The following is a 13,210-nucleotide window of genomic DNA, read 5'->3' on the forward strand; positions in this document are numbered from 1 at the left end:
CTGCGCTGGCGGGATTGCAACGACCTGCAGCTCACAAGAAGTGTGAGAATCCAGCACGTTCTTGTGACCTGGGAAAGAGCTGGTCCAAGTGCTGTTCCCCTCCCCCCTCCGCTGCTCGCAGCACATTCGGACTCCGGATTTACGATCTGGTTTTCATATTGCCAACGCTGCGTGTGACACTTTAATCAAAGCCATGTGTTGGGAGGAGGCAGAAAGAGACTCCTGGGATTATAGGATTAAGGCAGAGTTGGGGGAAGCATGCGGCTTTTTGTCATTCGCCCTCGTCTGCCACAAGCGAGTACGTGTGTAGGAAAGTGACACACGCTGCTGTCACAGCCTTTGTGTGCACACAGCCGTTCACCGGATCTAAGCAGTGCACAGAGACGGAGAGCTGTCTGTGGACTTCGCCTGCAAGTGAGAAGCCAGCCAGGCTTTTTTTTTTTTTTTTTTGCACTCGACTCATGCAGAAAAGGGAGAAAAGTTTTGGTAAGATCGCTGCTTTGGGCAGAGTCACACTCCTGTGTGTGCATCCCTGATGTTTGCACAGCCTTGTGGAAGCTGCGTCATTCATTCTTTACATCGGTGAACGTGCGGCGAAGGCATTAGAACAAAAGGCTGCGAGAAAGTCTCTTGTTGGCCGCGTGCGTTGCCTTCCCTAGATCTGCGTTTCTTTCTTTTTTTTTTTTGCTTTCATTTTGCATTTGAGCCGTCTCAAAATTGAACTCAGTCTTGCAAATCTCTTTGTTGGCCTTTGCCAAGCGCCAGCACTTTGCTGCTATGGTAACTGTAATTAAACTGATAAGAGCGGAAAAATGTCAGTATCTGTGAGCCTTGCAGCTGCATTCATTGGAGAAAGGGGGAGTCAAATTGGTTCCTAGCTCCATTTTGCTTAAAAAGAGAGAGAGAGAGGAGGGGGCTGGGGAAGTGGCAGGGCCGGCCCCTGAGATCACACAGGGAGGGAATATGTGGCTTTGGGGGGCTTCAGCCTGGGCTAGTGTTAGGCCTAGTGAGTAGGTGGAAACAGAAACCTTGTTTTCATGTGTCTTGACCATTGAGTGGCTGCGGGTGGCCACTCATCTGTCTCAGTGCCCTCGGCTGTGGGAGGGAGCCTTTTCCCATTTTGGATCTAAATGCCTCTCCCCACTAGAGCTCTCATGATTAAGGTACTGGGGAGGGGGGGGGGGCGTGGAGATGGCATTCTTCCCCCTTTGTCCATGCCTCCCATGAAAGGGTGTTTTCTGAGCCATAGGTGCCAGCTCTGTGGGTACCAGGGTACTGAGCACCCCCCAAAATTGTGCAAGCTCCTTCACTGTGCCCACCGAGGGGGGTAAGTTGTATTGTGGTATGTCTTGGGTTACTTTAACTAGTCCTCTGTGGCTGAATGACACAGACCGAGAGTGGATAATGGAGGCAGCCAGCCGTGAGAGTTACTCGGAATGCGCCCAGGCAATTAAAAGCTCACCAGAGTGTTCAAATGAAACCCCTTCTACTTTGCGTCCCACACTGCAGAGGTGGGTTATTCATGTCCCTTTCTTAATTAGGATTTTTAAAACCAGTAAATAGCTTCCAGAACAGAAGTAGACAAAAATGGGCTCAGGGTTGTACCTGTCCACGTTAAGGGTCTACACGGACCTTGGTGCTTTGGGCCAGAGTCCCCTGTCCAGTTCTCTGGACTCTGTAAAAACCTTTCTTGAATACAAGATTCGGTGGTTCTTTTTAATGTTTAAAACCTGAGCTCTCTCTCCCTTGAGGAAGACGTAACTGTAAAGGATTGTGTTAATTTTCCCAATGATGTCAACATGTCAAAATTGGAGAGTTTGTTGTGCAGCTCATAAAATATTTCTCCAACTCATTCAATCCTTGCCTTGCTAAACTTTTTGTTGTTGTTGTTTTGAAACAGTTTAGTATAACTTATACACTATGCTGGAGGTCTCATTTGGTTTCTGTGTAGGGAGTAAAATGTTGGGTCACTCTCTGAGGTCATCACTGTGTGAATTTATTCAACCTAATTATGCTGATATCTGTATCGTACAAGTTGGGTGTGACTTAACCAGTTAACCACTCTGGAAATATCCCTCTGCATTTCTTTAAGCGATGTATGTATTAATATAAATATCAAACTTCTTCCTTCACACTTTCAATTTTTTTTTTATTCTTATCTTAATGAAATGTAACAGGTGTCGTCATAATAATTTAAAACAAAAACACAAAGGGACAAACTATTTTTTGCATTTTTCTGAAATTGCAAGGAATACAATTCTACATTGTAAATGTGTGTTTTTTTTTTTTTAGATATACAAATGCTCTCAGTCCAGCCAGACACCAAGCCGAAAGGTTGTGCTGGCTGCAACCGAAAGATCAAGGACCGCTACCTGCTGAAAGCCCTGGACAAGTACTGGCATGAAGATTGCCTGAAGTGTGCCTGCTGTGACTGCCGCCTGGGGGAGGTGGGATCCACCTTGTACACCAAAGCAACCTGATCCTTTGCCGCAGGGACTACTTGAGGTAAGACTGGCCAGCAGGCTATGCTTAGTAGCCCTTTGCTCTGGTGTAAATAACAGATTTTTAAAAACCAGCGCTTGGACAGCGAGCTCGTGGGGTCATTCCTTGTTCCAGGATCTTTTGGATGCTGAAATTTATAATTGGAAGTTTATCTGTCATCCGTTTTACATTTTTTTAGGAGAATTTTTTATAAAAAATCCTTTTGTATTAAGGGTTTGGATTTTGTTTTTAAACGCCCAGGTAGCCATGAGAGAGGGAGTTGTGGAATCTTGGCGTGAGGGGAGGTTGTGTTTATATGTGGAGTAGACCATTTCTAGACACATCTGTGTGTGACAGGAAAGCTTCTGGATGTGTTTTTTTGTGTATTTGAGAGAGTTAGTGGTGTGAAAATGACCCTACTGTCCTCCCTCATCTCTTCAATCTCCCAGCCCACAGAATTGTTCTCTTTCCCCTGGCTCCCCTGCCAGGGGAGGGCAGATGGGAATGTAGCAGTAGTAGGTACTCACTAGCTACTTCATAGGAACACCCCATACAAGACCAGAACAGTTTCTCTCCTTCAGCTTACACAGATAATATGTACATATGTAAGTTGGAAAAAGTACAAACTGGATTAATATTGACATAAGGTGTGCCGCTGATTGAAAGTGCTTAGAAAGCAAGCACTGTTTTGCTATTTTAGTCAGTTGAATTAGACTGGCAGGTTGGGGATGAGATACAGCAGCTGTTTCTCTCCATTGTCACTTACACTTTCATAGGTTTTTTTTTTTTTTTTTTACTGTTGTAGCATGTAATCTGTCATGAAATTCTGGGTTTAAACCAGAACGACAGTAACGTAGCCTGTGGTGGGATAAAGTATCTAGTCCTGGTAAAACTACATCTATATAATTCTTCAAAGTTTGGTTTTTATTTGTTGGGACTTTCTCTCCCCAATTTTATTTCAAGGTTGGCCACTTTTTATGTTGGAATTATAGTGGGAGATGGAGACCTAACGTGTTGCTTCGCTTCAAAAGCTGTATTGTACAATAAAGCCAGGCTTAAAAAAAAAGTCTCTTGAAGATTAAAGATATCCTCCACAATAAAAAAAGCTATACTTCCCTCAAGTGACAGAGCTATCTGCTATTCCTTGCAAGTACACGCTAAACCCCATTTGTTACAGAAATCTATATTCAAATAACCTTTCAGTACACAAGTCTGTGTGTTCTACGTTAGTGCCCATTTCTACCAAATGTTACGTTACTGAAAGTAAATTTATGCGACACATAGTCCCCTTCTTTCTGGAGGAATAGTTAGCAATCCTGCCTCTTCTCCTGTTTCCTGAACTCTTTATTCACCACTTTTAAGATGGTTACCAGCCATATTGAGTACAATTTGTGACCACAGCTGCAGCTGTCACATGTCCGTATTAAGTGGGCAGTGTGGAGCCACCTCCAGGAGATAAAAGTCCTCTAAGAATATTCCCTTCCTGGGGCCCTGACTTAATACTCACCAGTGAGTCTGGTCATCTCGCTTCCGCAACACACCATAAGACTTTTCATGCTATGGGATTTACTTGACCAAATGAATCCAGCTGTGGAAAATGATGCTGGACTCTCTGTTTCCTTTCTTTTTTTTTTTTATGGGGACATGTGCTGAAAATTAATGGGATTCAGTTTAAATGTCTGCATCTATGCACATTCTGTGTGTCCCCCCCCCCCCCCAATACACACCCTCCTTGAAGGCTGTTAACACCCACACCAGGTGGCTATATTGCAAAAGGTGCAGAATCAATTTTCTTTCATTGTGGAAGGTTATATTAGAAGGGTAAATCTTAAGAGTCCAACAGCCAAAATGGGAGACAACTTTTGCAGAGTATTTTAATCAGTCTGCTCGTAAGGTAGATGACGTTATAAAATTAGGGATGGGCTGCTAAAGGAAAATGAGCAGAATCTTGTGTGGGTCGTTGTTTTGTTTTTTTTCTTTCATTTTCCAGTAATAGTTCACACTATAACAGTGAAGAGTAATGGAAACAAAAGAATGCTACAAATGACATGGAAAAGGAAATGAGAATTTTGACCTGCCCATCCCTAAAGTATTTTTTTTTTTTTTTTTGAAAATTAGAAAATATGAAGCTGTTGATAAAACTGGTTCTCTTTGTTACTTCTTTGTTACTAAAAGACACTTTGCCAGCTGTAAAATGGTGTGAATGTACTAAATTTTATTCATCAAAAGAAAAGCACAAAGTATCTGGCTGGAGTAATCCCCTCGGTGATCGCTTATTGACACTCAGTCAGCAGCTTAAAACAAAAAGCTATCACAAGCAGTCACAATCAGAAAGGTTAGTCCTAAAACCAGATATTTAATGGGACTTGTGAAGGATAAAAGCAGGAGGTTGTACGTCTTTCCCTCCGAGCCAGCTGCTATCCTGACTTCACACATTGACAAGCCTAAAAGAGAATGAAGAGATGGCTCAGTAATTGTCAACCAATTGTTGGTGTTAATTGGCTTTAGTTATGCGCATATGTGCGTGTAATTTCAAGGGAGCACTCAAGGGCATTCTATGAGGTATGCATTTTTATAGAATATGCCTTATCCATGCCTAACTTGACCGCCTGCATTTATACCTAGTTTCAGCAGGTGTAGGTGCGACTTATATATTGAGTGCTAAAGGGTAGCCACACCTTACAGAATAGCACCTAACTGCTTTCTTTGCCTATTTTCAGTGTGATTTACTGAATCAAGTCCTTGGCGTGTTCTGTATTTGAGATCTGCCCAGATGCAACGTCTAGTGCTGCTCACGTGAATGCCTCATTTTGGAGGTATAGGATGGACGTTCTCAGCCAGTTGTGCTGACACATCTGTCCTGTGCCTGCACACTTTTCCCTTCTGATACAGCACAATGTCCACACGAAACTTAAAACGTCTTGGTGGTAAAGTAAAAATGGCAGTTGGGGGTGTTAATAGCGGGATCTCTGCTCCTAACTTTTGAGAGAGATGCTCATAGATTGGCCTCTCTGAAAATCTACCAGGGCCGAGTGCGTCCCTTTCGCACACAGTTTCACTGAACTCTTAAAATTTTAGGAACATAAAAGTGGGTGGCAACAGGGGCAGATTTAGGACTGATTTTCAGCACCAGGTTCATAAAATAGCAGGGCTAAAGTTTTCAGCTGAAAATAGGGCATAAGTTTCGCTTATAAGTCATCCTAGTTTAGGAGCATGTAACTTAGGGACTGAGCCATTTCTAAATATCTGGCCTTCTATGTCCAATACCTCATTAGCCCGCATTCACTACATCTCTCAGTATTTGTCTTCATATAAAAAGCTGGTTTACATTCCTGGGCTGCTCTGCAGAATTTTAAGAATGGCAAAGACACCAGGAATTGTCAGAGTGTCAGCTACAGCGATGACTTGTGGTTCCCTCACTATATGGTATGTTTTTTTTTTGGGGGGGGGGGCAGGAGACCTCTGAGGTGTCTGGGGCAGGTAACTTGTCTTTTTTACATTTATTTCCTCTTGGACATTAGTGTAGCTGGCAAAATGTTCTGACAAGTAACAAAAAGTATTCAGGACGGCAAAATGCCATACAGGTGTGAGGGCTTAAGGTAGTCTTGATGTGGCTTATGCTTTCTTTAGATAAAACCGTTCTGGGCTTTTATCTCCGCACCTTGCAGCCAGGGTTGGAAACAAGTTGCATCTACTTGCTAGTCTGATCAGGTGAAGCATCACAATTAAAATGGCAACATGGATATTGGCCACATCTGTTCCAGGTTTTGGGATAACGTGAGGCATAAAACAGTTTCATATTTGCAAAGACCGTTACTAAGCTGCAGACGGTGGCTCTGGAAAGGCAGTGACAAGATCAATCAAATACATCTTCAGTAACATGATAGTTAAACATGTTGGCAAACGGAACAGCTGATTTTTGTATATTCAAAATGCTTGTGTTTACTTAAATGTAAGTCATTAGGGAAGATCTTAAGCAAGCTAAATATCATCTTTCGTGAAAGTGTGTTTTGCTTTTTTTTAATCAAGCAAAACGAGCTGAAATGGAGAAACAATGTTAACATATGAAATGCAAAAACCAGATTGAAGATCCAGTGGTGGTTGTACATGGCTATCGATAGCACGTCATAAGCTTAAAAAAACCACTGGACAAACATAAATCGAATCTTGGAGGATTTACTCACTTCTGTTGACACAAATGCTTCAAATAGAAAACTAACTCCAGCCTACAGGTGGAAACTGAAATCCAGAAAACGTTTTGCCCATTTAATTCTATCCTGACTTGTTCAGTTAGTATTTTCCTTGGATTTGGAGTACCACTGGACTCTATATCAGAATGCCAAAACCTTCTGTGCCCAGAAGCTGGGATTAACCAAATGCAAAGGTTCAGCAGTTTTTTGGTAAGAATTTCTTATGGAGATGTGACTCGTAATTTATCCGGGAATGTTAGGTAGCTAATCTTTGAGGACTGGGTGTCATTCCTTCCCCACTTCTAGAGATCCTCAGAATGGGGAATAAGAAAACGTTCTGCTGATTTAACACCAGCACCACCAAAATGAGCACTGGGTGGGGCTGGCCAGCACTTCCTCCCCCCCCCCCCCCCCAAATAAATTGAAGTAAAACGGGCTGCATTAATTGTTTCACTTTGCATGAAAGCACATCCCTATCACTGCCTCTGGGTGAGTCCAGAGCATGCAATAGTTCTGCTGTAAGACTTAAAACTTGCAATGCACCAAACACACATTTCATTCCCGCTATTAAAATGCCATTCTGTAGGGTTTTTGCATTAGTGATTAAACCAGCATTAGAAAAACCCATTTGGTTTTTATATCTTCAGACTTTCCTAGTCTTCTCAATTTCCCATGCAGTCAATGCCCATTGCAAATAGCTTTGTACAATTTTAACAAGCAGTCATCTTAACCGTGTCTGATTTCTCATGCATGCTACATATGAGTCCACATCTCTGCCAGATATTTCCTGATGAGCGTCTGATGTCTCGTCACATCAGCTGGGACGGACACATTCTGAGATCTCATAAGTATCTCTTCCTTTAGAAAGTGTAGAAAAACGTGAATCCAATCTGGATGTATTTTGCATTTTGATATTAAGATAATGCTGATTTTGAGGGTTTCTTTTGAAACTGGGTAAGAAGTCTTGGTTAATCTTGATACCTGCCTGTTTACATGGATTTGTATGCCTTATTTCATGGACACTTTGTGCAGCATTAAATGTTCAATAACCGTACAACTTTTTTGCTTTTGCTGCTACGGAACATGTCAAAATGTTTGCTATTCTTATGGTTATGCTACTGCTTCATTCCCTCATTCTTAATTCATCCATACCTGGTCCTGCTTCATTCGCTTGTTAAACTGAGAACTATGAATGAGTCTTGGCATGTGCCTGTGTTGCATTATCTTTACAGCTGGGGAGCTTAACTTCTCCAACCCTTATCTGTTTTTTCCATTGTACTTTTTGGAACTGCATTAAAATATAAAGACCAGGGAACACTCAATAAAATTATACAAGGAATGCTTTCAAAACAAAAAAGGAAGACACTTTTTTCACTCATGAATAGTTAAGCTTGTGGAACTCTTTGCTGGAGGATGTGGTTAGTATATCAGAGTTTGTTTGCATAAGTTCCCGGAGGAAAAATCTATAGTCTGTTAGGGACATGGAGGGAAACCACTGCTTGCCCCAGGATTGGTAGCATGGAACATTGCTACTAATTGGGTTTCTGTCAGGTAACCTGGGTTGGCCACTGTTGGAAGCAGAATACCGGGCTAGATGAACCATTGGTCTGAGCCAGTATGGCTATTGAAATCTTGTGACTACTTGAACATCAGTTCTTTCTCTGTCTTAAATTCTCAAAGCGCACAGAGATTTTAGCTGTGAAAATCCAAGAGTCCACACAGCAAAAAATGTGTGTCCCTTTCACTTGTGCAGGCAGTTTTCACATACCACCCCCCACTCACATAGCTGCAAAGTCTGATGCTTTTTTACCTGCAGTGTTTGCACTAGGGTTAACTTTGTGAAAATATGTAAGTAGCGTAATGACATCGTAAATGATGGCAGGTAGGACCAATATGATCCATTTCAGAAAGATGGCAAGGGTTGTACTTGCCACGCAATGCAGGTCACCCTTTTTGTCCCTACCATTTCTTGTGGAAGAGCATCCCAGGCTTTCACAACCCTTTCTGTGAAAGTATTTCCTGATGTGTGGTTTCCCTCCTTGCAGCTTCTAGCTCTAGTGTCGCCCTGTTTATGGAAAAGTTTTGCTCATTCACATCTTTCAAGTATTTAAATGTCTATATCATGTCTCCCGTATCCCTCATCTCCTCTAGGGTATACATAGTCAGGTCTTATTTCTTAATTAAATATGTAATTAATTCATTGCCAGAGAATGTGGTAAGTGGTTAGCTTAGCAGGGTTCCAAAAAATATTGACTAAGATCCTACAAGAAAAACCCATAAGCCATTATGTTTTTTACTCTTGGGATCTTTCCGGATGCTAGTGACCTGGATTGGCCACTGTTGGAAATGGGACAGTGGCCACTTCACTGGCTTCCGATCAGATACCGCATACAGTTCAAGCTTCTCCTTCTTACCTACAAATGCACTCAGTCTGCAGCCCCTCACTACCTCTCTACCCTCATCTCCCCTTAGGTTCCCGCCCGAAACCTCCGCTCACAGGACAAATCCCTCCTCTCACTACCTCATCTCCCCTTAGGTTCCCGCCCGAAACCTCCGCTCACAGGACAAATCCCTCCTCTCACTACCCTTCTCCACCACCTCCAGGCTCCGCCCATTCTGCCTCGCCTCACCCTATGCCTGGAATAAACTTCCTGAGCCCTTATGCCAAGCCCCCTCCCTACCCATCTTCAAATCCTTGCTCAAAGCCCACCTCTTCAATGTTGCCTTCGGCACCTAACCTTTATGCCTTTTCAGGAAATCTAGACTGCCCCAGTTTGACTGCCCCTACTTGACTGACCGTACATTTTGTCCTTTAGATTGTAAGCTTTTTGAGCAGGGACTGTCCTTCTGTGTTAAACTGTACAGCGCTGCGTAACCCTAGTAGCGCTTTAGAAATGTTAAATAGTAGTAGTGGATTGGCCACTGTTGGAAATGGGACAGTGGGCTTGATGGACCCTCAGTCTGACGCTGTCAACCATAAGAACATAAGCATTGCCGTACTGAGACCCCATACCATTTTGGTGTCTAGCAGAATTGCCACTGGAAAAACAGTATTCACTAGAATTTGTACTTTTCCTGCACGACTTTTTCCCCTCTAATTCTAGAAATGGTGTGCAGTTGCACGATACTTACAGAATGGCACCGCCTTCACCTGTAAACTTAAAACCGGACCAAGATTGGTGCTGAATAGGTGAGAACTAGCATTAATTGACACTAATTTTGTTTTCTAGCGCACGTGTGTGTGTGGGGGGGGGGGGGGGGGGCTCATGGGCATTCGAACTATTCTAGTGTGCACACATAGAATAACAGATTACATGTGCAAGGTGCTGCAGTGAAGGATTTGGTCCTACAGATGGCCTTTTCGTGAGCAAGATGTGAACCATCAACACTCAATATGTCATGTCTTGTGGGCTTTCCCAGATGACTTTCAAAAAAAGACACAATCGAGCTGTGCCAGGCACATTTCTTCTTATTTACGTTACTGTTTTTCAGCCTGTGAAATCCCTAGTAACTTCTGTACTCACTGAAGTTAAGGAAATACATCCAAACCACTATGGGCCCTGTTGACTAAGCTGCTTTATAGGCGCATTATCCGTGTATGCACCTACAATAGGCAGGTACGCGGTTAGTATGCATGCTGATTTAGGCACGTTTTTAAATGTGCTTTAGTAAAAGAGGCCCTGTGTGACTTCCATTTTTTTCATTCCCCATATTAAATTTCATCCTAACTTTTTCTTCTTATCAGATTTCTGTTGGTCTTCTCCTAGTCCCTACAAAGACGAGGTAACAATTTTAATGTGCCACACTTTTTTTATGTGGAATATTTTTTTGCTTTTTGTGCTTTCAGACTCCCACCATGAGTTCAGCTTTTGCAGGATGGGCTGGCTTTGTTTTGGTAAGATGCAAGGCTGAAATGTCCTTTTTCATTCTTGCAACATAGAGAATATTGACCAACGTTTTGTAGGAGGGGTCAGTGATGGCAGATTCTTCAGACATGGATGGTAATTTTTATGAGACGTGCATGAGTTCTGTGCCTTTCTAAACCTATAACAAAGAAAGTTATACACTCATCTATAAATGTCCATAGCAGCTGCAAAAGCGTGTGTGTTGGTAACTTGCTCTATATATGTCACATGGTGTTGGCTGGTCTTTTGTTCTCTCTGTGGATTAACTTGCATACATAAAGGAATTATTCAAGCCAATCAGCTTCTTTTCAGAGCAAAGTTGTTTGTGACCCCTGAGGCAGGCGCTTTGGTGCCGAAACACGGCCCATGTCGGGTCCTTGATATGAATATTCTGAATAAAACCGTTTTTTTGATATTATCTCCCGATTGGTTTGCGCATTTGTCAGCCTCTACTTCTGCTGTTTTGCTCTGACTGTCCGTGGAGGCTTCTTCTGTCTTCTTGGATTTGCTCTATATATGTACGTCCATACTTAAACATCATCTAGCATGCTAAGATTACTTCGTGTGCTGAAATGCCTTTGAAAATGATTCCGGTGTGCACTGCTTTGGACTTGTCAGACTGAGAATTTAATGGGGGCAAGGTCTCTGCTGGCATTTAATGATTTTGAATAATTATCCGCAAAGTCGACCACCTCGCTCGCTGCTCCCTTTCGAGGTTGTTAGAATGAATAAGGTGAATATTTCCACTGTTTCTTGGAGTTCAGGGTTTGTTTGTTTTTTTTTTTTTTTAATTGTCAACCAGAGCTCTCGTTTTCCCACTTCTGCTCCTAATTCAGTACAAGGTGACTGGATTTTCCAATCAATTCGCTGTTGCTCAGAATTGGGCTAGAAATGATTCCAGCTCCACAGGACTTAAATAAAAATAAACTGTATCGCTCAAATGTTGTTTAACATCACAAGATGATTGGGGGGGGGGGGGGCAGTGCTACTTTATTTGAGCTTTCTAGTTGTATTCTCATTTCCACATTGCCCTTTCCCAGTTCTAAAATTTCAATTTTCATTTAAAATGTGCTGTGCTGCATTTTGGCTTCTACCAAGGTATTTATTGTTAAAGTCAAGGCTCACCTTAGCTTACTTGCACCAGTTCCAACCTTTTAACTATAGATTAATGCCCAGGAATGAGGCAACAGTAGACCATGGCTCTCTAGCACCCAGGGGCCAATGTTTACACTTGTAACCAAGGGCGTAGCCAGACAGCAGATTTTGGGTGGGCCTAGGCAAGAAGTGGGTGGGCACCAACTGTTCTTCCCCCCCTCCCCCTGCCAAAAAAATATCTCAGCTGGTGGGAAAATGCTTCTCTCCACCTTAGTAGTCTGCAGCAAGCATGGGCTGAAAACTGAGCGTGCGCAGGTGCCGGTATCTTGGAGAGTAGCGTTTTTGTTACCATCAGGGAGAAGTCTTCCGCTGGCAGAGCTTGAGATCCCTATCAGCTACCACTAAACATGTGCTACTGTTGGGTGGGCCTGAACCCTAAGTGGGTGGGCCCAGGCCCACCTGTGGCTACACCACTGCTTGTAACCCCCCCCCCCCCCCCCCACAATGCAGCATCGCAAAGGCCCTTTGTATTGGCTTTGTCTAGGTACTCAAGTGAGCCCCCTCCCCTGAGATTCATACACCACTAGGAAGAAGATAAGGGTAGGGGGGCAGATAAGAAAACCCACATCAGTCCAGTATCAGAGTTGCAAACCCAAGGAAAGGCCAGTCTTTGAGTATCTGGTAAGATTCTGTACAGCAGGAGGGGGACAGAATCCCAGAGTGAAGGGACCAGGTGGGAACAGGTAGCTGGGTCGATCTTTAAATGAATGACTATCCAAGAAGGCACAGCGAGAGGATTATTGCAGTGAAGAAACCACCAAAGATGGTGAAGAATAAAATCGGTTAAAATGAATTGCATCCACTTCTCAGTTGCTTCATCTCTGCTAGAATACCAGAGATTTGATTTATTTGGATCTGAGCTCGCTCTGTTCTGCTAAATTGGACTCTTGAATCCTGTATCTCTTAAACATCAAGAGAAATACGTTTGCATTTTCCTTTGTGGGGAAGGAGGTGAAGCCTTGAAATTTTTTCTAACTCCTGGTCCCGTCTTTGCAGTCTGTACCGGTAGCTGTTGAATTTGGAAAGTGGCTAGAATCGAGTGACAAGTCCAGCAGCTGGATTCCCTGTGGAACCGATTTGGAAGCAGACCATGGAAACGTCTCGGATCTGGCCATTTTAAATAGCTCAGACCCCGCTTCCTCAAACTTGGATATGGATGTAACTTTTGATGTTCTCGGTGGCTCTTCGTGGAAAGGCATCTAATCTTCTGCCGAATGTTGAACACCTATGTGGATTTTTTCTGTGGGCGGCTGCTGTTAGTTTTGAGTTTTGGAAAGTGTGGAGTGGCCAGACCAGCAGAATGCATACAAGCTGGTTCGTGGGCCTCTGTACTAGTGGTTTTTCCATGTTGGGTCTATGGGGGAAAATGTTTAGTGAGTGTGGTTGCTTCTGATAGCTAAACCCCATGTAGAGTCCAGTGGCTTGTTCTAGGTTTTAGTACTTTTCTTAAACCACCTTTGAGAAACTGGCAAATTGTGT

General features: G+C 43.1%; 1 protein-coding gene across 1 annotated transcript in view; it reads left to right on the top strand.

Moving 5' to 3' along the window:
• The first annotated feature begins 431 nt into the window (after nucleotides 1–431).
• Nucleotides 432–13,210, top strand: part of LMO3 (LIM domain only 3) — a 74,870-nt gene continuing 62,091 nt past the window's right edge. Inside the window, 3 exon segments of the mRNA XM_030215363.1 lie at nucleotides 432–486; nucleotides 2,293–2,469; nucleotides 2,472–2,505. Coding sequence (XP_030071223.1) covers nucleotides 462–486; nucleotides 2,293–2,469; nucleotides 2,472–2,505 — 236 coding nt within the window. The 5' untranslated portion in view covers nucleotides 432–461.

Source organism: Microcaecilia unicolor, chromosome 9 (assembly GCF_901765095.1).
Source record: "Microcaecilia unicolor chromosome 9, aMicUni1.1, whole genome shotgun sequence".
In the NCBI taxonomy this organism is placed as follows: Eukaryota; Metazoa; Chordata; class Amphibia; order Gymnophiona; family Siphonopidae; genus Microcaecilia; species Microcaecilia unicolor.